The following is a 27,191-nucleotide window of genomic DNA, read 5'->3' on the forward strand; positions in this document are numbered from 1 at the left end:
CTCAGTTTTGCTCTATCTCCAAATAGCACTCTTCCTGCTAAAAAAATAAAACTAATAAACACACACACTGTTAAAATTCCAAAACACACCTCTCAAAGTCACCTTTTCTACAAGTATCTGATTTTGGATCAACTCAGTATATAAGAGCGTGAATTCACGTCACAGTGTCTATATTCATTCAGTACAATTTAGGGATTTCACAAAACAGCACAGGAAATGGGTTAACAAATCTGGCTGGCTATTCTGAACGCACGATTCCATAATCCTTCTTCACCTTTAAACATTTTTTTTTGAGGACCAAACTTTAACATTTCAAGCACATCCCAAATGAGTTACTGGTGTGGTTACAGAAGCTTCTATTCATGCCAGCAAAGCAAGAATGGAGAATTCAGAAAGTTAAAGCAATATTCCCTTTGTATACATAAAAACAGTATGTCACAAAAGGAGGCAAAAAAGGAGGCATTCAGCAGAGTAAAAATAAGCAGTAGGCTGACTGTCTTAACAACAGGAGAGAGAAACTGCTGGAGTTCACAGTTTCAGGAAACAGAGCTGCATCAGCCAAAAGAGATCCAGACCTGAGTTCTGATTTATTATTACAACTAGTCAAAGGCAAACTCAAGGAAAACCAAGGTTAGACTTCCCACGACTGCAGTCAGATCTTGCAACAAGAGAACTCTGGTTACTTCTCATGCAGGCTGAGCAAGAAGGAGCAATGAGACTCAACCAGGGATTCTGACCCCAGGCTGCCATCCCTGCACCTGCGCTCTGAGCTCCTCGGGCAAGACGACCTGGAATTACTCGTACGCCAGCATCTCCAGTCTGTTCCTCTGTGTAAACACTAGGTCTCAGCCACTGTCCAGCAAGATCCTGGAGAGGCCTGAGGACACCCTTGAGCCCAGCTGCCACCTCTGCCTGGAGGCTACAGGGTTGGGAGGATTCCTTCAACGGAATGATCTCAACGTGTTCCAGTCTTCATCAAGGCCATCCGGGGGAAGCCCAGAAGGCTCTTGTGGAACCTGGACCTGGGGAGCCATTATTAGGATGACCTCTGGCTCCTGAGCCACCATCTCATTTGGTGGTGACCTTATTTGATCATTCTGAATTTCTCTATTTCTTAGTGTCTTTGGCTACCCTTCCAACTCCACTCTTCACCTCTGGGAAAAGAGAACTCAGATTCCCCTGGAGGGTGGCGGGGGCAGCTCATGAGGAGACTCAAACTCCACAACCAACTCTGGGAAAGGGTGGCAATTCTTCTTTACTGCCTTCACTGACCATCTCAGGGATGAAAATTGTTTTACTCATTACCTATTCCTTTACACCCGTACAGAGATATAGAACTTAATTCTCAGTTATCAGTTAAATACTCGAGGAAAAGCTGTCTAATTCCTGCTCAGTAGGTGAACCTATCCATATGGACGCTGTGAGTTCCCGCATGCATTATTCTCCTCTGGCTCTTACTAAGTTCTGCTACCGACCAAATGCAAAGACACAGCTACAGTTAAGGAAAACACTGAACCCCCATGGAGTCAATAAAGATTCTTAAAAAACTGCATTAAATGCTTCAAAATATGAGGTACGACCATAAATGTAGTAATGCTACATAGGAAGTATCTTTTCTTTCTAGTCTCACATCTTGCATGTGTGATTTGCTAAGGAGAAGTTACACTCTTAACTCTGTAAAGAAAAAATTATGATTGAATTTGGGGGCACCTGGGTGGCTCAACTGGTTGAGCGTCCGACTTTGGTTCAGGTCACGATCTCATAGTCGTGGGTTCAGGCCACACGTTGGGGTTTGCACTCACAGTGCAGAGCCTGCTTGAGATTCTCTGTCCTCTCTCTCTGCCCCTCCCCTGCTCCTGCATGCTTTCTCTCTCAAAAATAAATGAACGTTAAAAAATTTTTTTAAAAAGAATGTCAGAATTTGAGGAGACCAAGCTACACACTGACACAGCAGAAGGTCCTTAAATGAAAAATTAAGTTGTTAATTATCATTCTGAGTATCTTAGAGTCAATTTTTCATAATAAAACTGTATGAAGTGTAAGTAGTTTTCGAACGTAAGTAGTTAATATTTTGACATTGTCAGCCCCCAAATTTCTCAGCAAGCAAGACACTAAAAATCATTTACCTTATCCTCTTTCTCTTAATACTTCTAGCAAATGCTCCTATATCTAACATTAAGCATGGCATCTCTCATCAAGAAACAGCAAAAATGCACCAGACTGTTAACAGGGTTCCGATTTTTCTACTTTTGGTAATGTTGCTACCGGGAGCAGGAAACACAAGCAATTTACATATGAAGAAACTGATGAACCAAGGAGGTATGCAGCCTCCTTAGTGCCAGGCGGCACATCAGCATCATATCCAGGAAGTACACATGGTAACTTCTAGGCCAGCGCTAAGCAGTGAATCCAGGCAAAGAGAATGCAAGAGCGCTTCGGTACACCCTCACCATTGTTCCCAATCTCACTAGAAAATTAAGAGGCAAAGGAAAAGTGGCCTTCTTTTGATTTTTTGCATCTCCCTTAATCTTCTCCCAAACCTTTTCACTGTCCTGCTTCTGAATAAGGGGCACAGGAGTCAAGGGTTTAGGTCTCAGAAGGTGACAGTAATTCCCACGTCCTACTCAGATAGAATCACCGGGGGCGAGGGAGTTACCTCATTGTGGTGGTGCCCAGCAGCATTGAAGGGTGGGGCAGCATGCTCCAACCAAATCGGTGCCCCGCCGTGGACTATCTGCTCTCGCAACCACACGAGGCTGATGAATGCACACAGCGTGCACGTCACCACGAAACAACCCTGCAAACAATCCGCCAATAAATTGTCCCTATTAAAAAAAAATTATAGAGAATTACTCCAAAGAACACTTAAAATTAAGAAAACAAAGGTAACAACATTTCATTTTACACTTAAATGTCAGAAGAATGGCCAGAAAAAGAAGTCATCATTTTCTGGGTGAAATCAGCCTCTGAGAATTACTTCTGAGAATGGTGAAATTCTAACTATCTTATAAGCTAGCCAAATATATTTATTTCTACATTTCTACTATGTGTGTTTTTATTTTAATAAGCAAAGAATAACATAAGAACTACACAGAACTTAGCTACCTAGCCTCTCTATGAACATGGCTTAGAAACAGGGGCAGGCAAAAAGCAAAAAACCAAAAGCAGCCGAACGTACATGTAATTTACTAGAGGTGAGTGATTGTCCAACCCTCAGGGAGACTCTCCTTATCCTTACTTTACACACAAGTTTAACAAACTTGGTTGGCTGAGACCCACACACATGAAGATAACCAGTAAAATAGAAAGGGACAGAAGCACCTCCAGAAAGGCCTAATGACAATGCCCAAGAAAGGCCGAGAGATACTCGCTATGCAGTGTATAAGACAAAGTCTGTAACGCACTTTAGACAAGTGTCACTTAGAAAGCAGATCGAATTTTGATGGCAACTGCAAACATACCGGTAGTCCCTCAACCAATTCAGAAAGACATTACGGTTCCTTTACAGTCGTACATGAAAATACATTATCATGACACCAAAGACCTCTTTGTTCTCTCCCTCTCTGAAAGGGCTTGTCCTTCCCCAGCCTATGTCTGATTTCAGAATAATTCAAGGATAACTCAAAAATCTTGGTGGCCTTAGGAAAATCTTCCATCAGAATGGAATGACTTTTTTCCTCCATGGAAAGTCTGAAGAAGGATCCGTTTGAGCAATCTCAGCCTACAAGCTCCAAGCTTAAAGAACTGATGTGGCCCACAGATATGATCTGGAATATATCCCAATCAAAAGAGGAATGCTAACCACTCCTGAACTAAGGAACTCTTCAGATTATTAAAACTTTGATAGCTTGGGACTAAAACACCCCCTTCTCTACTCTCTACTTGTCACCAGCAATAAGAATAACAACTGTTTGACGTCAGTTTTAAACAGTAACAAACCCTTTGTAGGGTTCTTTTCCCTCCTATCTAGAGTCAGGGCTGGTTCTGTGAACTGCCTGGATGAAGGAGAGGCTGTCTGAGTTTAGCGCCTAGAAGACAGCTTGTGAGCTTCCACTTTCACTCTTTTAGAATGCTGCCCTGTGTCCACCACCTACAGAAGCCCCACTGGCTTTCTGCGAGATGAGAGGCCACGTGGAAGAGAACCAAGGCACCCCAGCCAGAGCCATCCTAGACCATCCAAACCCAGGGCAACACATGAGTAACTGAGGCAAGCCCAACAGATGAACTGATCAGCTGAGCCCAGCTCAAACTGCTGGCCCCCGGAATTATGAGCAAACAAATTACTGTTGTTTTAAGTCAGTAAGTTTTGGGGGCAGTATGTTTTAAAGCAGTAATTAACTGCTTTAGTATGTTGTGCCTAGAGATGATCTGAAGAACTTAGCTACAGAATATATAAGCAGCAGCTACAACATTAAGAAATTTAAAGTAAAATTGCAGAAGTAAAATTAATACTATAGAGAAAATTAAATAATGCTCACTAAAAAAAAAAAGTAGTTTAGCTAAAATTGCTTTCAGGAAAACTGGCTCAATTCTTCAAACTGTAAAAGGCAGCATGGAATTATAAAACCAAACCACGTTTACAATTTCTTTTGACTATCCCCCCCATCCATGCCTTCGGTGTTCTTCGCGTGAATCAGCAGTGTCTCGAAGGCTATTCTGGTGGCTCACCAACCAATCAGGTTAGAAAGAAAAGGGGAGCTTGCCAATGTAAGGCAAGCAACGGCTCTGAGCTTTGGGGATAATTCTGCTATAACACTACCACAAGTACTCAAAATTCACATGGAGTTTTTACGGATATATGTGAATTTAATCTTTGAATAGCCCACCCAAATCCCTGAGGCATGATCTTCCTGACTTTACAGATGAGGAAACGGATTCAGAAATTTCCAGTGATTTGCCCAAGGTCACCAAAAAACTTCCAGCTACAGACACTGTATTCCAATGCTAGGGTTCCTTCTGTTACAACCAACTACCTCTCTGAATCACCTGAGTGATCACACCTGCCAAATAACCAGCTGTTCAATGGTTCTACCAATAAGAAGTGAAGGTAGGGGGCGCCTGGGTGGCGCAGTCGGTTAAGCGTCCGACTTCAGCCAGGTCACGATCTCACGGTCCGTGGGTTCGAGCCCCGCGTCAGGCTCTGGGCTGATGGCTCAGAGCCTGGAGCCTGTTTCTGATTCTGTGTCTCCCTCTCTCTCTGCCCCTCCCCCGTTCATGCTCTGTCTCTCTCTGTCCCAAAAATAAATAAAAGTTGAAAAAAAAATTTAAAAAAAAAAAAAAAAAAAAAAAGAAGTGAAGGTAGCTAGTAAAGTACTACACTTTGTCCGGCATTTTCACTATTTCGAGGCTTCCATAAACACCTGTTTTTCACATAGCCGTAGCCTCCCAATTCAGGCTTTGGTAAATGTTAACTTAGCCATTAAAACAGAAACCATGAGAAAAATAATGTATCTCTACTTCATTAAACTGTCCAGATAGGAACTCAAGCCAACTTTTCTAAACAACTGAGATACTGACTGGCCTCTACTACACACACTCATAAACTATAATGGTTTACGGAATTTTAGTCCAAACTAAATGGAATAAGCCTTCCCTACGTGAAATGGTTCTTTCATTAGTTTATACCTATTAAAATAAGACTTCCATCCCACTTAGCAGTCACCCCTTGCTTTTTCTGACCTCCCTCACTACTTCTAATATGTATCTTTGCTTTGTACACAATTCCTAACTGAAAGTCAGAGGTGAACTATGTCATACACACAAATGACAGCTGAGCCATTTAAGACAGACTTTTTAAACTTCTATACTAAGACCATGCTCTGGACGGCTGAGATAAAACTCTGATGTCCAGAAAAGGGATCACTATCCTGTTGGTTTCTACTGCATCATTTCACAAAAGGCCTGTATTTTTACACAAAGGGTTATCTCCTTACACTAGTTCCAGATTTTCAAGTGTGTTAAATTACTGCTTCCCTGTTTTGTCATGGCCACAGCCATCAGTGTGCCCTATTTCGAGGCCTTTGTCTACTTCTAAAAATTACTTTATCACAGCTGTTCTTCAAAAATGAAAACAAAAAACAATTCTAATGTAAATAAGGCTCAAGCTGAAAACCTTCAATGAAAACCTATTATTCCCTATACTGCCAAAGAAACAGACATAAATGAAGTACCTTGCCTGTTCTACCCAAAAAGGTATAACCAGCAAGTAGAAAAACCAAGTCACAGACACAACCAATGTTTCTAAATATTCAGAAACATGATTAGAAGTAATGATGCAGATGCAACAGACTTCAAAGAATTCCTAATTTCTTTTCTATTGGAAATACAGCTTGCTCTCTCCTTTTGCCGAGTGACTTATTTTTATGGTAATATACTCTGAATACTTTTGTTCACAGAAGGGTTTGATACTGTTCTTTGTTCTCACTGACATAAGGATCAGGAACCTAAGGTCAACTGGGTACAAAAGATTTGGCAAATATAGGTGCAATTTTGGTAGGCTGAATATTCTAGTGATCCTGATACAGTTAATCATTTACAGCATTTCCAATTCTGACATCAGTAATAAAACACATGTCTTTCCCCCAAAAAACGCTATTACGATGCTTGATGTCAAATTAAGATACAGTAAAACAATGACCACGAACAAGTTTTTTTAGAGTCCATACTCTAATAATCACAAGAAACATTTAAAAAATAAATTTGTATTCAAATGCCTATGTCATTAAAAACACATGTTTAAATGAACTCTCAGCATAGGAACACAGCAGCATAGATCTCACATTACATGAGCCTATTTAAGAGGTGCCCGCCCGCCCCCCGGTTACAAAACAGTCCTTTAAAACATATCTGTTTTTAAACAAACATGTACATGTTGTCAGCCACTTCTTCTGTACCTATAACTGTCAGACTAAGACACATAAGTTACTTTTTGTCCTCAGAACAAAAGGAATTTTCAAATTGTAAGAAACATAAATGTGTGCAGGAAAAATGAGCACTCTCTGTGCTGTGCAGCCTTCCAGCTTCACAAGGTTCAGTACTCACGTGGACAGCATGTCCAGTGGCAGTGTCAGTAGTGAGCTCACGGAGCCAGTAAACAAGCACTTGTAGATACGGCCTAGCAAAAAGAGCAAGACAGCACGTGGTTATAACGCTCACCATGAACTCAGGGCCTCGATTAAACAGCGGTAAAGTGAAAGCCACTGAAATATTTAGTCTTTGCAAGGCTGTCTTACTACATTAAACACTATACTAGGCAATACGATACAATACTACATCAAAAAAAACCCAACACGGTGAACTAAGCATAAAAATAGTGAGTCAACATCACACTCTAATGTTGAGAGCTTAGATTCTCTATAGACTGCCTTGTTTCTATTGAATGAGCTTAGATGTTTGAAAAGGAAAAAAATCTACATTAAAGACCTCCAAATTACAACACGGAGAATTTTTTTGAACCGAGAATTCTAAAATTCATGGAGTCTGCTCACAAAAATAAAAGGTTTCAGTTCCAAAGGTATACAATTTGAAATTAAGAGGACTTTCCAGAAGAGTAAAGGCTCTAATAACATGAATAGCAAACTAACAACCAATTTTGAAACAACACAGACTAAGGGTCTGGCCATGAAGGGAAAAAAAGATCAAGTGTGGGTGAATGCACCGCCATCCCCTCATCCTCTTACTCAGAAAAGTTAAGAACAGAAATGGGGCCCATGAGGAAACAGCTGAGATTTTCCTTCTAACCAGAACTTGTATATTAGTTTAAGCACTCCCTATTGCCTTGTATCAAAAATTTTCAGTGACCTCAACGGCTGTTTTCAAAAGCCAAATCGAAATGAAAAGGTAGGAAAAGATTTCTGTAATAGCAATGACTTACATACATTTGTAAAATATTCCAAGCAAGTATGGTTGTAACAAAGTAAAACTGACAACAGACGAAATGTCTGTAGATAAGAAAATGGATTCATAAATTACAGGTGTCCTCAGTGCAGAGTGCTTTGCATCCATTAAAAACTAAGGTAGCTCAACAAGTTCTCACATGGAAAGGTCCCAGGGTACACTGCTAACTTAAAAAAGTTACAGACTAAAAAAAAAAAAAAAAAAAAATTACAGACCACGTATTTGTGGCAGAACTTAAATTCTGAGTATGAATGTGTGCGTGTGTGCGTAACAAGTGAGAACAGAGATTCAGCTTGTTGACTGTATTATGTAAATTCTTTAAGTCCCTACTTAATTTATTACTTGATCTACTGCTTTTAGAGAGGTTAGTCTTCCACTTGACTATGAACACTTTACATACTTCGAAGTCCTGTTCTCTGGTGCATAAAAGTTCTTCAATTTTATTTGCTTGGTAGCCTATGCATTTTACTCATACAAAATAAATGCTTTTTACCCATTAAAGTGTTTCATCTTGAATGACATCTGGCTGATTAATGCTGTTCCTTTGTTTTGTCAGCATTTGCTGACATCCCTCTAGCATTAACCTGGGCTGCTCTGTACTTATCTCTTACAGGGAATCACTTTTCTCTGTACAGAACCGTAAGCCCCTATCTTGCAATAGATAAATCTAAAGTCTCAGGATCACAGAAGTTGCAACCTTACCCCTTCCTCTCTTACTTCCCTCCCTCTACCCTCTCTCCCTGTCTTTCCTGTCTTTTGTTAGATTTTCCAAGTATTTGCTGTTTCCTACTCCCACTCCCCAGGATGAAAACTCAATCCCACTTCTACTCTTCTGGCACTCAGTTTTAAGTTTCATTTTGTTACTTCTTATTAGGGTAAAATTTACGTGACTCTTAAGTATGTGTCTGGGTGAATTTTTATATACGTACATATATCCAAGAAACTACCACCCAGATCAAGATATTCAGCATTTCTAGCTCTGTGGAAGGCTCCTCAATCCCCTTCCCAGTTGGAATCTCCAGCAAAAGGTAGCTGCTAGTCTGATCTCTATCACCATAGATCAATTTGGCCTACTTTAAATTTTTTTTTAATGCTTATTTATTTTCAAGAGAGAGAGACAGAGCGCAAGTGGGAGAGGGGCAGAGAGAAAGGGAGACACAGAATCTGAAGCCGGCTTCAGGCTCCAAGCTGTCAGTACAGAGCCCAACACGGGGCTTGAACTCACCAACTGTGAGATCATGACCTGAGCCAAGTCAGATGCTCAACCAACTGAGCCATCCAGGCACCCCCAATTTGGCCTATTTTGAAATTTCACATAAATGCAATCCATACTCTTTTGTGCCTCGCTTCTTTCTCTCAGAGTAAAATTCATCCATGTTATTCCGTATCACAATAATCACCTATTTTTTCACTGCTAAGTAGTATTCCATTGTATAGATAAACCACAATGTACGCACTCTACTATTGATAGGTATTTGGTTGGTTCCAGTGAACTCCTATTAGCAAAGCTGCTGTGATCATTCTTACACACGTCTTTTAGAGGACACAGGCTGCAGTTTCTGTCAGCTATATTCCCAGAAATGGAACTTCAGGTTGGATCATAGGTATTTATAATATTTAGCATGTGTCAGATATTGCCACACAGTTTTCTGAAGTAGTTACACCATAGATATTCCCTCCACCAACAAAGGCATGTTCCAGATGCTCCACACCCTAAGAAACATTTGGCATTGTCTTATATTTTTGTTTCAGCCATTTTGCGGAGTATGTAGTAGTATCTTCTTATACATTTCCCTGATGACTAATGATGCTGAGCAGCTTTTTGTGTGTTCACTGGCTATTCAGATCATCTTCTTTCCAGAAACACCTGCTCAAATCTTTTGTCTACTTTTTATTTGGGGTGTCTGCCTTTTTCTCACTGACTTTTAGGAGTTCCCTACATACTGTAGATACAAGTCCTTTGTTTGAAGTATGTATTGCAAATATCTTCTCTCTGTGGCTTGCCTTTCTCAAAGGTATCTAAGCATGAATAAAAGTTCTCAATTTCACTGAAGTCCAATTTATTCAGTATTTTCTTTTATGGTTATTCTCCCATGTTTTTGTTTTTTTTTTTTGGAGTCTTTTGGTTGTAACATGCACATTCAAGATTATGATCCAACTCAAATTAATTTTTGTGTCAGGTGTAAGATAATGACATGGTTCATTTTTCATCTGGCCAGCCAGGTGATGCTGTACCATATACTGAAAGGATCAGCTTTCTTCCACTGAACAGCAGTGGTACGTCTGTTGTGATTCAGGTGATGATGCAGATGTGAGTCTAGTTCTGGGCTCTATTTGCTTACCTCTATTATTTTTAATATGCAGTCACACTATATTTTTCTATCTGTATCTAGAGCACCCACAGTCCCCTCACAAATAAAAATTACCAATCACTATAGATTAAAATTGCTGGTTAGCTGTGAGAAGCACTTGTTTCTTTTTCTTCGTAGCTCATGCCTTTCTGATTTCTTACTCATTTTGGTGAAGTATGTCCTCAAATGCTTTTTTCATAAGTAGTTTGAGGTGGCAAGCTTTTCGTGCCTTTGCACTGACTGAAATGTCTGCATTTTGTCCCTTCATCTGACAATAATTTATGGGTAGATTTCCGGTTCAAAAATTTTGTCAAAATCTGAAGTCTCTGCTGTCTTCTGGCATTCAAAGCTGCTGATTTTAAGTCTAATGCCAGTCTGATTTTCATTACTTTGTAGGACAATCTGAAAATGGACTATCTACCATCCTGTTCAGCCCTGGAAGACCAGAATGTCTAGGTTTATGAGCTGACCTATCATGGTCAGCTGTCTCTCTTTCAGTCGAAAAGAGGCTGGTCATTTCCTCATGTCCAGTATCTCTTTCACCTCTTCAAAGTACTTACTAGACAGATCGTGAAACAACTGGATACAGCCTTTACCTCCTGATTTTTCCCCTCATACTTGCAACTTCTTGTCTCTGAGTTCCATCCTAGAGAACTCCTTGCTCAATCTCCTAGTTCACCACCTCACTCTTCAACAATACTTATTCTGCTATTTGATGAATCCCCAAAGACTTTCATCTTCATGAATGATCAAGTGTATTTTATTCTAAAGAGAAACGACGATATGAATTATGCTTATTTAAAAATCTCATTTGCATCTAATTCCAAAGAATCCTATCTGCACACTCTGGAACCATATGCTATCTAACCTTCTGCATGTCTTTAAAAACAAAAAACAGGGGCACCTGGGTGGCTCAGTCGGTTAAATGTCAGACTTTCGCTTGGGTTGTGATTTTTGTAGTTCACATGCTTGAGACCTGCATCGGGCTCGCTGCTGTCAGCACGGAGCCCACTTTGGACCCTCTGTTTCTCCCCCAACCCCGCCCCTTCCCTGCTTGTGCATGAACATACACACGCTCTCTCAAAAATGAGTAAACATTTAAATAACAAACACACAAAAAAGTAAAAACACAAAAGGGATCAATTAAGGGTTAGTATACCAACCTCTAGAAAACCTCCTGTATCTTGAAAGATAAGCCTCCCAATTATTCAGGACTATAATAATAGATACATGAGTTGTCTTTTAAAAGAGGGAGAAAATCTCAAAATAGTCCATCTTCTGCAATCTTTGAAATTTCTAACATACTTCAGAGAATAAAAATCATGGTCCTTCCAATTATAATTTGCTTTTGCTTCTTCAACTCTTTCATGAACCTTCATTATTAGCCTCTGTATGCTGTGTTTGTCTTTCCCACATTCATTTGATAAAATGATCTGTTGATAACAGTTCTTAATTTAGGTGGATGTTTTCGAAGCGAGGCTTTCCAAATACATGAAATTATAATATCAAATAATTAAACACCACTTGAACACAAATATGATATAACTTTATAATATTAAATAGTTACGTAAATTTTAAATTACTCCAACCACGGAGAAGTGAATACTCACATGCTGTAAGAGGAACAACTCCCAACCATGCAAAGGCCACAAGTGTATAATGAAACCAGTATCGTATTGCAGTGCCAATACTTGTAACCAGTCCGGCAAATATGTCTTGGATTGGAAGCCGTGAAGGCATATCTGGAGAATAAACTAGAAGAGAAGAAAAAGTACATAATTTCATGAAGATTTAAAAATAGCTTAATTCATAAATATAAAATAGGCATGTAGTGCTAGCTTAACTTTCAATCTTTGTATTGCACTTATTTTTTCCTATTAAAAAAGGGAATCAAACAGTCACAATGATACCACATTTACCCAGAACTCATTTGAGAGCAAATCACGTGTTAAATGCAGAAGCCAACAAAAAAGGCTTCTGTGCAGCAGAAAAGATTCAAGAGAAGTTCATATTCCCTCAGTCACTACCATGAACTTCATGCATAGCTAATTTATACATATTTTAGCATTCAAACAATATGTTTTCCCAAATTAAAGATCAGATAAAGCAAACAGGAGCAAAAGGTGAAGCTGTTGGCATGTTAAAGAAAACCCTCCTAAGTCAAAACCACAATTAAGATATCACCTTATATCTGTCAAAGGGCTATTATGAAAAAGACAAGGAATAATACACGTTGGCAAGGATGTGGAGAAAAAGGAACCCTCGTGCACTATGGCTGTGAGAATGTAAATTGGCACAGCCACTGTGGAAAATAGTATGGAGATTCCTCAAAAAATTAAAAACATATAGCATCATACAATCCAGTAATTCCACTACTGGGTATTCACCCAAGGAAAACAAAAACACTAACTCGAAAAGATATACACACCCTTATATTTACTGCAGTATTACTTACAATAGCCAAGATATGGAAGCAACCCACCAAGTGTCCACTGGTAGATGAATGGATAAAGAAAATACTGCACACACACACACACACACACACACACACAGGAATATTGCTCAGCCATGAAAAATAATAAGATCCTGCCATTTGTGACAGCAAACATGGACTTAGAAGGTATTATACTAAGTGAAATAAGTCAGTAAGTAAAATACAAATGCCATATGATTTTACTCATATATGCAATCTAAAAAACAAAACAAATAAACAAACAAAAAAGCAGTAACAGACCCATAAGTACAGAGAACAAACTGGTGGTTGCCAAAGGGGAAGGGGGAGGGGGGCAAAATGGGTGAAGGACAGTGGGAGGTATGGGCTTCCAGTTACGGAATAAGTCACGGGGATGAAAACTATAGCAGAGGGAATAGAGTCAATGGTACAATAATAGCACTGTATGGTGAAAGTTGGGTAGCTACACTTGTGGTGAGCACAACCTAACAGAGTTGTGGAATCACTATGCTGTACATCAGAACTAATCTAACACCGTGTCTCAACTATACACCAATTTAAAAAAAAGGAAGAAAGAACCTTCCTCCCAAATACAAGCCTGAAACATAGCACTCAAAAAGTACAATCCACAGTAAAGTCATTTCATGTGGAAGCAAACACCCCGCTGATGTCTGTTAGCCAACTGCCTCTCCCCAATTTCAGCACAATAACTAATATTCCAAACAGTAAATTCAGATCTCCCCATCTCTCTGTAAAATCTGGTTCAACACACTCAGAGGAAGGTTTGGCCATGTTTTAGAAAGATCTCTTTATTTTTTCTAAATGTTTATTTTTGAGTGAGTGAGTGAGTGAGAGAGAGAGAGAGAGAGAGGGAGGGAGGGAGGTGAGCAGAGAAACAGAGAATCCCAAGCAGGCTTCAGGCTCTGTGCTGTCTGCACAGAGCCCAATGCGAGGCTTGATCTCACAAACTGCGAGACCACGGCCCTAGCTAAAATTAAGAGCTGAACACCCAACCAACTGAATTGCCCAGATGCCCCTAAAGTTATTGTTTTTAAAAGGAATCCTTACTGTTCAGAGATACATACTAAAATATATACCAATGAAAATAAATGAGATTTCCTTTAAAAAGGATAGGGAGGTGGGGAACAAGAACACAGGTAAGAAATATCACGTAAAGGCCATGATTTGAAAATGAGTCAAACTAAGAGATATGAACAGGGGGCTTATTATACCTTTTTTTAATGTTTGAATTTGTCCATAATAAAAAATTAAAAAATAAAGAAAAAAGGAACATCTCACAAATTAAATCACTCTTTCTCACATACACATGCATTTGTGTGTTGAAAGCTGACATGTAGTTTTAAAAAAGATTTTCCTGGGGCGCCTGGGTGGCTCAGCCAGTTAAGCGTCCGACTTCGGCTCAAGTCATGATCTCATGGCTAGTGAGTCTGAGCCCCGCATTGGGCTCTGTGATGACAGCTCAGAGCCTGAAGCCTGCTTTGGATTCTGTTCTCCCTCTCTCTTTGCCTCTCCCCCGCTCACGCTCTCTCAAAAATAAACAAACATTTAAAAAAACATTTTTTAAATATTTTCCCAAAATTTTATACTTTTATTAAATATCTTTATGTGACCAGTTATAACCCCAAAACGCAATGCAAACTTCTAAAGAACTTACTTGGTGTGAAAGCAAATCTGTGCTTGCATAATTCACAGTATTCTTTTCGACTGTGTTTCAGCCACTGAACTAAGCTGCAATCAAAAATACATTAATAAGCATAGTACTTACAGCAAAGAAACTTTAAAGTTTCACTGAAAGCCAACATTCTATTTTACTAAAATTTTATATATCATAGAGCTTTTACAATTCTGACAGGTTCATATTTATAACATTTTTTAGCTTTTTATAACTTCATGCTGACAGTCCAAAACTATAACAAATAAAAATATGTATTTCTATTACTAAAAAAGTTCAATTAACTAAACTGTAATCTCCTCAAAGCTAGCCTTGAATATAAAAGAATCTCCAAGCATCAACATCAGTTCTAACGCTGGTCTGGTAATATTGTTACCCTAGGCAGCGAGGTCTGAATCCTGGTTGTCACTAAGTGGTTGGCTGAGTGACCTAGAAAAAGGTACTTAACCTTTCCATGCTCGTTTCCTCATCCGCATAATAATAAAAAGATAATAAATAATAATAAATAAATTAAAAATATTTAATTAAATTAAAAAATTAAATTAAAAAATTAAAAATAAATAAATTAAAAATAAATATTATTAAAAATAATAATAAATAAATAAATAAATAAATAAATAAAAAAGAACCTCATGGTTCTAAGAATTAAATGAATTGTGTACAAGCACTGAGTACCACCGGGCACAAAGCACTGCATAAATGTAAGCTATTATCACAACAAGTAGAATCCGAAAACCTCCATACTGCCAATGAACAAAATAAGCTCTCTGTGGCAGAAATAAACAGGTACTCACATGCACCTGGAAAACAATACCCAAATGACAGGGTATGGTAATTATGAATATAGGTAATTTCCAAATTTTCAGAATAAAATTTTTAAAAAATAATTATAGAGGAAGTTCACTGAAATAATCCCCTTTATTATATAAATGACAACACTGAAGCTCAGACATAAAATTTTCTGTAAGGGTGACTCACCATTCTTGATGGATGAACTTAATACTGCCGGTACATACACAAGGATGATAAAGAGGTTTCTCAGGTGTTCCTTCTGACCGACACACTCTACATATGTCTGTGAACGAAAAAGATAAATTGAATTATCTTTCATTATAACTTAAAAAAAAAAAACAACAGAACACTTGGCATCCGACTTCAGCTCCGGTCACGATCTTACGGTTCATGGGTTCGAGCCCCGCGTTGGGCTCTGGGCTAACAGCGCAGAGCCTGGAGCCTGCTTCAGAGTCTGTCTGTCTCCCTCTCTCTCTCTGCCCCTCCCCCACTCACACTCTGTCTCCCTCTCTCTCAAAAATAAACTTAGGAAAAAAAAAAACACGCAACCTCAAAGCAAAAATACTGTGTTAAAGCAAGAATCTGTCAGCAGCAGAGATGTAAAAGTGTGACTGTGATAATAAGTATATTCAAAGCTAAAAAATTCCCTAATACATAGAAAGGTGAATTGCCCTTTTGATAAGAACTATTCTCCTAAAACTGCACTCTTCTGTAACTAACAAACGTTAAATAGAAATACGCAAAATCAGGTCACCACTGGTGTCCTAAGAGTTTTAAACTCCAATCCCAACAGTTTAAAGTCCTAAGTCCGGTCCTAACAGTTTAAACTCCACAAAAAACATATCCAAGGACTTGACACAGTAACAACAGCGGGCAGCATAGGAGACACCCCTTTAGCTTCACGTCACACCATCAGAGGTCTAAGGACACGCACACACACACGATCAGGGTAAGGGGGCACCCCAAAACCACAAAGGTGCCAGGCCAGAGAGAGGCAAGCTAGAGGTCACCTTAAGCAAAAGCCGCCAGAGCCCTGGACTACCTGGTCGGCAGACCTTCACCTGGCCCCACATGGCTCAGAGCACATCTGTCCGTCTTCTTGCCTGGGGCGGCCCCTGGGGTGCAGAGGAAGCGCCTCACGCGAGCAATCTTCCCGGCTCCATAACGCTCCCTCTGCAAGACCACCTATGGAAATTTGGCCGCAACTTTTATTTAGACCATCTTCTCTGAGATCTTCAGGGCCAAGTGCCCACCCCAAGTGGTCGATCTGAAAGGCGACAGGCAGTGTGTACTAGGGGCAGGGACTTAGGCAAACTTTCGACCTACTTTCTCACAGGGAATTTCTCGTGAATGGGGAGTAACTACAATCCAAGCCCGTTATTAATGCATTTAACCAGTCCCCAGCACCCGTGGGACTAGGCTGCACATGAGCTAAGCAGTGTGGTAGTTGGTCCCCAACATTAAAAAGCACCGTGTTGGGGCGCCTGGGTGGCTCAGTCGGTTAAGCGGCCGACTCCGGCTCAGGTCATGATCTCGCGGTCCGTGAGTTCGAGCCCCGCGTCGGGCTCTGTGCTGACAGCTCAGAACCTGGAGCCTGTTTCAGATTCTGTGTCTCCCTCTCTCTGACCCTCCCCCGTTCATGCTCTGTCTGTCTCTGTCTCAAAAATAAATAAACATTAAAAAAAATTAAAAAAAAAAAAAAAAAAAAAGCACCGTGTTGCTCAATCTCGAGTGGCTGAATGCCACCTACCAAATACGAGAGATTCTGAGGACTCAGGCTGGCTAACTGTTCAGCACGCTAATACCCCTGGTTATCAATAAGCCAGACAAATCACTGCCAACACAGAAAGGGCATATACCACCACCCGTGGAAGAGCTTTTGCCGTGCCGATTCTGTCTGCACAGGAGCCCGGAGGGGTTGTCCAGGTTCAGTCAAATCAAGCACACACTCCAGGGTTGTGCCTTTCAGCTTCAGCTTCGGAACCACACCCTCCAGCTACCACCACTCAAAGGACTTTGGTTTCCTGGAAGCAGCCTGTGGGGTCATGAGAACAATGCTGGCGATGTGCATCTGTTTACAGCCAGAACTGCACTGGGTAGTCGGATCCAAAGCCTCTTCAAACCTCCCACTTTCACCTTCATCCTTGATTAACGAAAACATCTTTGGCAAAAGTTTTCACTCTGGTCCGTCTTGCACCATTCTAAGACTTTGGGCTCTTGCGACAATATGAACGTCCCAACAATTCTGCCCAATCAGCCTCTGCAAAGTTCTGACACAAACAAAATAGAACCACACTAGAATTCCATGATTCCCGGGGCCGTATCCTGACAGCTCAAGTCTGCTTTGAGTACTCTAATTTTCTCCAAACATACACTTCAGCCTAGGGAAACTAGGCTAAGAGCCAGGAGCTCACTAGAGGCCTGCAAGGACGCTGTGGTAGACCCACAGGGAAGCAGGAGATCCAATATCACACGAACATTTTAAGTACACCGAATTCGGTATCTGCACTGAAGCTGGGATTACTGCAGCTGCCAGCACCAGACTTGCCCTGCGACGGATCCTCCTCAAAGGATTTAAAATGGACTCATTCCAACTACAGGACCTCAAAAGAGACCAGTGTTGTTTTTCATCACTGCTCTCCCTGGTCGCAAGCAGGTCATCTGTGCATCTGTGGTCTTTCTTGGTTGGGGTATTTGACCATCAAGCTACATTTATGGTACCAAGTCTGGATTCCTGGTCGTGATGGTCGCCACTAAAGGCACTGGGACTTCTACCTAAAGTAGTTGACAGGCGACCAATCTGGGTCATCTAGAATCACCAGAGGTGCTGGTGCCTATGGGCATCGATTAGTTCCACGATTATCAGAATTATCCAGGTATGAGCAGAATAAGCACTCAAAGCCATATGGCACATGACCACACCAGGCCACAAGTGCTAGGATGCCCGTAGATCGACTTTAGAGATAGGCATGTGCTACTGAGGGATTAATCAGGCAGGGTGGTTTGGGTGCAAATGTGGGTGAGCCAACGCAGACCCGAGGCAAAGCAGTCCCACCTCACCCTGTCTCTGCAGGCAGCTCTCAGGCAGTTGCAGAAGTAGGGCACAGCAGCAAAAGTGTGGCACAGAGTGTAATGCCATCAGGACACAGTGTAAAGGAAAGCAGCAGCAATACTGCTGCAGCCACACAAATAAGGGTAGTTATGTCACCCTCCAGAAACAAGGTGACTGAGTAAGGAGTGCCTTTGTGGGCACACTGCTGCCAACAGGATGCAGGGACAACGGGGAAGGGATACTCATGTGTGTGCCAACAGTTGATGCCACTGGGCTCATCCTGCAACGGGGACCAGCCCCACAAGGACGGCGCAGCCCCCATGTGGCATGAGGAAGCTATAGGGAGGACCGTGTATTGGCCAGATTGGGTGGGGCTCCTGAAAAGGAGCTGTAGCTCTGCGTTGACAGCGTGCAGCCTGCTTGAGATTCTCTCTTTCCCTCTCTGCCCCTTCCCAGTTCACTTTCTCTCAAAAGAAAAACTTAAAAAAATGGAAAATAAAATGTGATAAAACTTTCACTGGCTGTATCTTCATCAGGGGAAGAAAGCAGAGTAACATTTAAAAAATATGTCTCAACATTCCTAAAAGCCTATTTCTGTGCACCAACAACCCAATTCTAATTTAAAAACCATTTATTCTAAATGACTTTAATATGGAACTTGGTCTAAAAAATATTACAAATCTCTTCTGCAGTACTAACTAACCCTTTGTTTTCCCACATCATGAAGATGTGACTAAGTTTCGTTCAAAAGCACCTCATGTATAAATATTACCCTAAATGGAAAGGTGAAGATTGTTGGTATAAACTAGAATGGTGATAAGCCCTAGCTATAAAATACTTGTAAGGCCAACATTTGGCAGTTTAGCAGTCCCCAATCCCTGATTAGACTGTGTCATGGGCATAGCCACACCTTATTAGGGAACTGGAAGCTGGGAAAAGCTGCCAACAGAAAGGCTGCACCTGCTCTCACTCTATATCCTCAATTAAATTTCCTTATCCAGTCTGTGTGTGGACTAGGAAGGAATGGAAGTTTCTTCCCTGTCAATCCGTGTTCCAGTAAAAAAATCTGAAACGAGGCATAGGTATACAGAGCTAAACATTTTTTTCTGGAAGGATACATAAGAATGAAGTCATTAGGAAAATGCAGTTAAAATCACAGTAAGATGGTGACAGCTGCACAACAATTAAATGTGACTATATTTAATTCCAGTGAACTGTACACTTAAAAATGATTAGAATGGTAAATTTTGTTATGCATATTTTACTACAAAAAAATTTAAATCACAGTAAGATACTACATACCGACTAAAATGACAAAAAGGAAAAAAAATAAAACATTTTTACCATACGACCCAGCAATCCCATTCGTAGGTACTTAATAAAATGAAAATTTATGTTTGCATAAAGACCCACATGAATTTGTACAATGGCTTCATTCATAATTTCCCCTAACTGGAAACAACCAATCCAAGCATTCCACAATTGGAGAACAGATAAACTGTGGTACATCTGATATTCTTTTCTACAACAGAATACTATTAAGCAATAAAAAGGAATGAAATAATGATACGTACAACAATGTAAATAAATCTCAAATTAATTGTATGTTAAGCAAAAGAAGCCAGACTGAAAAAAGCTCCATACAATATCATTCCATTTATGACATTCTAGAAAAGGTAAAACTAGAGACAGAAACACATCAGTGGTTGCCAGGGTCTCTGGGGATGGGACTGCCCAAAAAGGGAACAGGGGTATTTTGAGAAGTGGCTGAACTATTCCATACCTTGAATGTGCTAGCTACATGACTGTCTGCATTTGTCAAAAACTCATGGACACTGCCATTGATAAATGGATAAAGATGTGCTGTAGGGGCGCCTGAGTGGCTCAGCCTGTCGGGCAACTGACTCTTAATTTTGGCTCAGGTCATAATCTCATGGTTTGTGGGTTCGGGCCCTGCGTGGGGCTCTGCAATGACAGCGGAGCCTGCTTGGGATTCCCTCCCTCCCTCCTTCCCTCCCTCTCTCTCTCTCTCTCCCCCTCAAAAATAAATAAACATTAAAAAAAAAAGAGAGAGACATGTTATATACACATACAATGATTGTTATTCAGCCATAAAAAAGAATGAAATCTTGCCATTTGCAACATATGAATGGATCCAGAGAGATTATAGCTAAGTGAAAAAAGTCAGAGAAAAACACATACCATATGATTTAACTCACATGTGGAATTTAAGAAACAAAACAAATGAATAAAGAAAAAAAGAGAGAGAAACCAAAGACAGCCTCTTCACTACAGAGAATAAACAGGTGGCTACCAGAGGGGAGGTAGGTGGGAGGATGGGTATTAGGTGAAGGGGATTAACAGTACACTTATCATGATGAGCACTAATATAGGAACCGTTGAATCATTATATTGTATACCTGAAACTAATATAACACTGTATGTTAACTACACTGGAATTAAAAAACTACACACTGACCCAGACCAAAAAAAAAAAAACAAAAAAAAAAACCACAAACAAAAACAAAAAACCCCATGAACATTAAATAGTAAGGTAAATTAAAGTATCGTTTAAATACTTTAATTGAAGAACAAATGGGAAAGGGTAATGACATGAAAAAAAGTTACTGTTCCCTCACTCAAATGTAGTCTGATGAAGTTGCATACTGAAACGTATCCCAACATGCACATTAATTTCATCCAGCCAGACAGGAACTAATGCCATTAGGGACTGTGGAAATCATCAGCACTGGACATTAAATATTTCTGGCATTCCACTTTCTGGATAAATAATAGGACTGCCCTCCCTGCCACTCTGAAATTAGAAATGAAATACAAGCTAGAGTGATGTGTACCACTTCCGGGTAGAAAACTCTGAGAGCTAACGAACACAACTCACCACACTGCATTTTCCTGCCTTAATGACTGTGGAAGCACACTAACATGGAGCTTCCAGCAATCTAGGTTTCCACATGACCGCAGGTACCAGGGGCATCTCTCCCCAGCCTGTACCAGACATGATGCTCAGGGAGAAAGAAACCTATGTCGCTTTAAGCTGCCGTGACTTCTGAGTTGTGCCTAAGACATAAATTATTAGCCTATCCTGTTTCAGAAAGGGTCTTAGCAGCTTCGGGGGCAGGGGGGAGCAACTAAAACACAACTACCACCAACACAGAAAGTCAAAGAAAGACTAACCTGTTTTGTATACTAAAATCAATCACACCACCCAACGCCTCAACGGAATAATATGGCCAAGGTTGTAAGACAATAAAGTCTGCATAAGGCACAGCCTGAGGCCTTTTAGTAAAACTGAAATAATAAAGTTCTGTGGTAGAACAAGGCTCCCACCGGATTTACATGCAGCAAAACTACAAACCTTGTCAGGCCAAAGTAAAAACATCGCATTTTACTTGTTAGGAATGCAAACCTGCTTAGAAACAGTGAAGAGAAACTCTTCCTGCCTTTTTGTCCCCCCTTCCCTCTCCCCAGGCTCTTCCCGCTTTTCAAAAGTAAATTTCTTCTGTTTAATCGTGTGGGAACTTTTGTGGCTTTATTTGAATACCTAATATCTTCACAAAAGCATACCCTTTATTTTTTTTTAATTTTTTTTTCAACGTTTATTTATTTTTGGGAGAGAGACAGAGCATGAACGGGGAAGGGGCAGAGAGAGAGGGAGACACAGAATCGGAAACAGGCTCCAGGCTCTGAGCCGTCAGCCCAGAGCCTGACGCGGGGCTCGAACTCCCGGACCGCGAGATCGTGACCTGGCTGAAGTCGGACGCTTAACCAACTGCGCCACCCAGGAGCCCCAGCATACCCTTTAATAGCACAGAGCCTAGCTCAATAAATATATGCGGGTTTTTTTGGTTTTTTTACTGAAAAACTTCAAATCCTTAGTAACTGAATATGGAGATGGCCCAGGAAATGAGAGGGAGGGAGGGAGAAAAGAATAACCAGTAAGAAGAGTAGGTTACCAAGTTGGAGTCAGCTGTGGAAGTCAACACCCGTATTGGTTTGGCCCATCCCATCAATTTTTCTAGCCAATAATCCAGTTCACCAAATGTATCCTAAGCACCTACTACAGAAAAAAGAAGAGCTTTGGGTAGATGTCATTATTTTTAGGCCATCATCTACCTTGAATGTTTTTCCACATACGATTTTAAAATGTTTGCACAATCCTTCAGGTAATCAACTAATGATAACTCAAAAAGCAAAGGGTTGGTAAATTATTAAAAGACTTTATTTTCCAGAACAAGTTTACATTTACAGAAAATCTGAGAAGACAGCGCAGTGTTCTCATACGCACAGCACCTAGTATCATGTTTTTAACACCTTACATTAGGATGGTACTTTTGTTTGAATCTAATGAACTAATATTCACACATTATCATAAACTAAAATCAACAGTTCATTCAGATTTCCTTTCTCTGCACCAAATGTCCTTTTTTTTTTTGTTCCAAAATCCACCTGACGTTTATTTAGCTGCCATGTCTCCTTAGCTTGGCTAAGAGTTTCTCTTGGCTCTAGCAGTTTCTTAGGCTTTCCTTGTTTCTGATGACTTCGGTTGTTTTAGGGAGTATTGGGTAGGTATGTTGTAGGATGTCTTTTTCAGAATGTCTCATGTTTTGCTCATGATTAGAATATGGGGCTATAGGTCTGAGGGAAGAAAATCACATAGGCAAAGTGCCATTTTCATCACATCATATTAAGGGTATATACCATTAACATGAATTATGATTGTTAGTGTTGGCCTTGAGTCATTTGGCTGAAGTAACAAAGGATTTTTAATATCTGATTACCAATAAAATTTTACAACTAGTAGCTATGATCACAGTAGGCAAATTATTAATATAGGATTGAAAAATATTATTCAAAATGTCAGTGAATAACCTACATACCCAAAACCAGGGGAATGGGCATATTAAATTGTGGTACATTCACTACATGGAATATAGAAAAATGCAAAATGTTAAGTAAACAAAACAGGAATAAAAACTGAAATAAAATACACATTGTACTTCCTACTAGGTAAAAATATCAGAATAGCCTAAAAGAGAAAATACAAAAAAAAAAAAAAAAAAAAAAAAAACAACCAAAAAAAACCAAAACAACAACCCAACATAGCCATTATAATTGGTTAGATGAGAACACTGGTGATTTTCTTGCCTTCCTTCCCCAAAGTTTCTAGTGCTTCACTGCCACTCTCTACCTGGAAAAGTTTGCCTATAAAAAAATGTACATAATTAGGCCTTGCAAACACAGGATTCAAAATCCTAATTCTACATATACCCCAAGGTTTAGTTATTTTCTCTCTCCAGATTACTTACTACAAAATGAACATTCACCTGTACTGTTGCTCTTGGAAGCCTGAAAACCACATTTTTTTTGGCTTCTTTGCTGACTAGGCTTGAGTTGCGTTCGGTCAACAAGAAGCACCTTTGCCGGAAAAGGTAAAGCCATTTCCTACTACTGGCTCTAAAAGCAGCAGTGGCAGCTACCTGCAGGTGCTGTCGACTCCTGCAGTAGTTACAGATCCCGGTGGTGATTCTGCCAGCAGCACAGGCAGTGGCTCCAATGGCTTTGGGAGGGGTGGGCCAGGTATCAACGCATTCCCTCTCAGCTCCAGATTCGTTCTTCAGTATCCGTCCAGTGGTAAGAGACTGAATCCTTAAGCCTTTCTTTACACAAACATGTCAGTACAGGGTGCTGGAGGGACAAGGCAAGAAGGAGGAAGTGGTTTTCCGGCTCCTGCTGCACTGTCAGTAGGTCTGTTATAATGTCTACCTTTTCACAATCCTACTGGTAAGAAGAACCCAATACACTCCAGGCCTTGTACCTAACAATGGTATCCAACTTCCTCTGCATGCCCATCCATCAACTCTGGCTTGCCTGCACCCTGGAGGGTTGCTTCCTGCTTGCCCAGAAACTGCAGACCAGCTCTGAACAACTCCACATTTCTCCAATGTCTGAACCACAGACGTGAGGGGGGCCCCACCAATTCAGAATGTGTCCCTACTTGGATAGACTCCCTCTTGTCCAAAGTACCCTTTACAGTATGCTTTACACCTTTATAGCTACGCTCTTACTGTAGCTTAATAATTCTTTCAACTTCCTCTGGCTAAATTACTGTGTGTTTTCTGTCTCCTCACTAGACCAAGACTGCAACAAACAAACAAACAAACAAACAGAAAAAAAAAAAAAAGAAAAAGAAGATTTAAAAAACCAAGTGGAAGGTTTAGAATTGGAAAATACAGGGAGTGTGGGCTCATCATCCTGGACTTGAGCTTGACAGCAATGGCTACCACAAGAAACAGCACTTGTACAATTCTTTGGACTTGCCAGCTGGACTAGCTGTTTTTTCCTTCCATGGAACATCATGTTGTTTTTTGAAACATCATGTTTACCATGGGTAAAAAAACCTGAGAAAACAAAAACAGTTATTCAGGTCTAAGTATTCGGCAGACATTTTATCACAAAAGAATCAAGTCAGCCCAGGAGTGAAGGAAAACAACTAACGATATTTACTGCCAATAATAAAAATCAAACTTTCAGACAAAAATTATGATTTTAGAAAACTTGTATCCATCACAACGAGCATAACAGCCTCTCTAATACCTAAAAGGCTTTTCAAGACGAGCTAGGTGGTGACGTTAGTGAATGGAAGCTTTTCTACTACCATTTGGAAGATATGCAGAACTCAGCGACTATCTACCAAAAGATCAATACATCATGCTACAAAACCATGCATGAGTAAAAAAATAACCCAATAGATTTTTAAAAATAGCTTTATTGAGGAATAAGTGACATTCAATAAAATGCGCTTAAATATCACTTGGTACACTTGACAATGATAAAACGGTCACCATAACTGAAATAAGGTATCCATCACCACCAAAATTAACTCAAGTTCCTTGATAATCTCACTGTCCCACTCTCCTCTCCGCCCCATTCCTAAGCAAGTACCTATCTGCATTCCAGTACTTCGGATTAACTTGCATTCTCTAGAGTTTTATGTAAGTGGCACATACCCTGGCTTCTTCTTTCACTCATCCTATTTTGAGATTCATCTATGTTGTTACGTGTATCAAAAGTTCATTTCTTTTTAGCACAGACTAGTATTCCACTGTATGGATGTGTCACAATTTGTTTATCCATTCGTCTGTTGATGGGCATTTGGGCTAGTGCAAGTTTTGGGATTTTACAAATAAAACTGCTATGTACGTGCACATACGAGTTTGTAGGCATTCATTTCTCCTAGTAAACCCCTAGGAGTGCTATGGCTGGATCATGTGTTAAGTGCATGTTTAACTTTCTAAGAAACCGCTACACTGATTTTCAAAGTGGCCGTACCATTTTACATTCCCACCAGCAGTACACGAAAGCACCGGTTGTTCCACATTCTCACCAACATTTGGTATGGTCGTCCTTTACAATTTCATCCTTTCTAACAGGTACACAATAGAGATATCTCATCGTAGTCTTCTTTTGTTAACAGCTTTATTGAAATACACAAATTATAAAGCTCAACAACTTAAAGTATTCAATTTATGTACAGAGTTATGCAACCATTACCACAATCTAGTTTTTTAACAACTTCATCATCCCAAAAAGAAACCTTGTAACAATATATTAACAGTCACTCCTCATTCTTTGTCTTTATATAGATTTGCCTATTGGGGATATTTCACACAATTTGAATCATATGAAATGTGGTGTTTCAGGACTAGCCTCTTTCACCTAGCATAATGTTTATGAGGTTCAGCCAAGTTGTAATACATACCAGTATTTCATTCCTTTGTATTTCCAAATATTCCATTTTATAGATCTACCACATTTTACTTATCCATTCATCAGATAATAGACAACGGATTGTGACATTTTTAATCCTCTTGGGTATATACCTAGGAATGGAATTGGCAGCTCAGTTTAACTTTTTGAGGTTAATTAGCCACACTACATACATTCTCACCAGAAATGAATGGAAGCTCCAATTTCTCCACAATCCCAACAACACTGATTATCAGTCCCTTTTGATTACACTCATTGCTGTGGGTGTGAATTCTTTCACTGTCATCTTGATTTGCATGTACCTAACGACCAGTGATGCTCTGCATCTTTTTATATGCTTACTAGCCATGTGCATATATCCTCTGGTGAAGTTTCCAAAATCTTTGGGCCATCTCTTAAACTGGGTCATTTGTGGGGCGCCTGGATGGCTCAATTGGCTAAGTGTCTGACTTTGGCTCAGGTCAAGATCTCGAAGTTCATAAGTTCGAGCCCCTCATCAGGCTCTGTGCTGACAGCTGAGTCTGCAGCCTTCTGATTCTGTGTCTCCCTCTCTCTCTCCCCTCCCCCATTCACACTCAGTAGCTCTCAAAAATAAACATTAAAAAAATTTTTTTTAATTGGGTCATTTGTTTTCTTCTTAATTGAGTTTTGAGAGTTTCTTATATACTCCAGTAAGTCCTTTTATCAGATGTATGTTTTGCAAACATTTTCTGTGGCATGTCCTCATTCTCTACATAGTGATGAATTTTGATGCCATCCAAGTTAACAATTTCTTCTTTTAGGGATCACGCTTTTAGTGTTGTACCTAAGAAATCTTAGCAGACTAACCCAAGATCACAAAGATTTTCTCCTATGTTCTTCTAAAACTTTCACAGTTAGGTTTTTCATTTAGATCTAACATCCCTTTGGGCTAATTTTGGTACATGGTCCAAGGAATGCCTCAAACTTCATTTTCTGCCTTTGGACAGTCAATTATTCCAGCACCATTTGTTGAAAAACTATACTTTCTCCACCGAAATGCTTTTGTATCTTTTTTCTTTTCCTTTTTTTTTGGGGGGGGGGAGGGGGAGAGAGAAAGAGAGAGTAAGGAAGTTTAAGCAGGGCAGAGGGGAAGAGGGAGAGAGAGAATCCCAAGCAGGCTCCACGCTCAGCACAGAGCCCAACACA

At 40.1% G+C, this 27,191-nt stretch overlaps 1 protein-coding gene across 2 annotated transcripts in view; it reads right to left on the reverse strand.

Moving 5' to 3' along the window:
* Positions 1-27,191, reverse strand: part of MARCHF6 (membrane associated ring-CH-type finger 6) — a 77,102-nt gene that overhangs the window by 42,055 nt on the left and 7,856 nt on the right. For both annotated transcript variants that reach the window (XM_043601039.1, XM_043601033.1), the window contains exons 2-6: positions 15,371-15,467; positions 14,375-14,448; positions 11,858-12,001; positions 7,042-7,114; positions 2,657-2,825 (exon numbers count right to left, since the gene is read on the reverse strand). In XM_043601039.1, the coding sequence (XP_043456974.1) occupies positions 2,657-2,825; positions 7,042-7,114; positions 11,858-12,001; positions 14,375-14,448; positions 15,371-15,467 (557 nt within the window). The remainder of the gene's footprint in view (positions 1-2,656; positions 2,826-7,041; positions 7,115-11,857; positions 12,002-14,374; positions 14,449-15,370; positions 15,468-27,191) is intronic.

The sequence above is a fragment of the Prionailurus bengalensis genome, chromosome A1 (assembly GCF_016509475.1).
Source record: "Prionailurus bengalensis isolate Pbe53 chromosome A1, Fcat_Pben_1.1_paternal_pri, whole genome shotgun sequence".
Taxonomy (NCBI): Eukaryota; Metazoa; Chordata; class Mammalia; order Carnivora; family Felidae; genus Prionailurus; species Prionailurus bengalensis.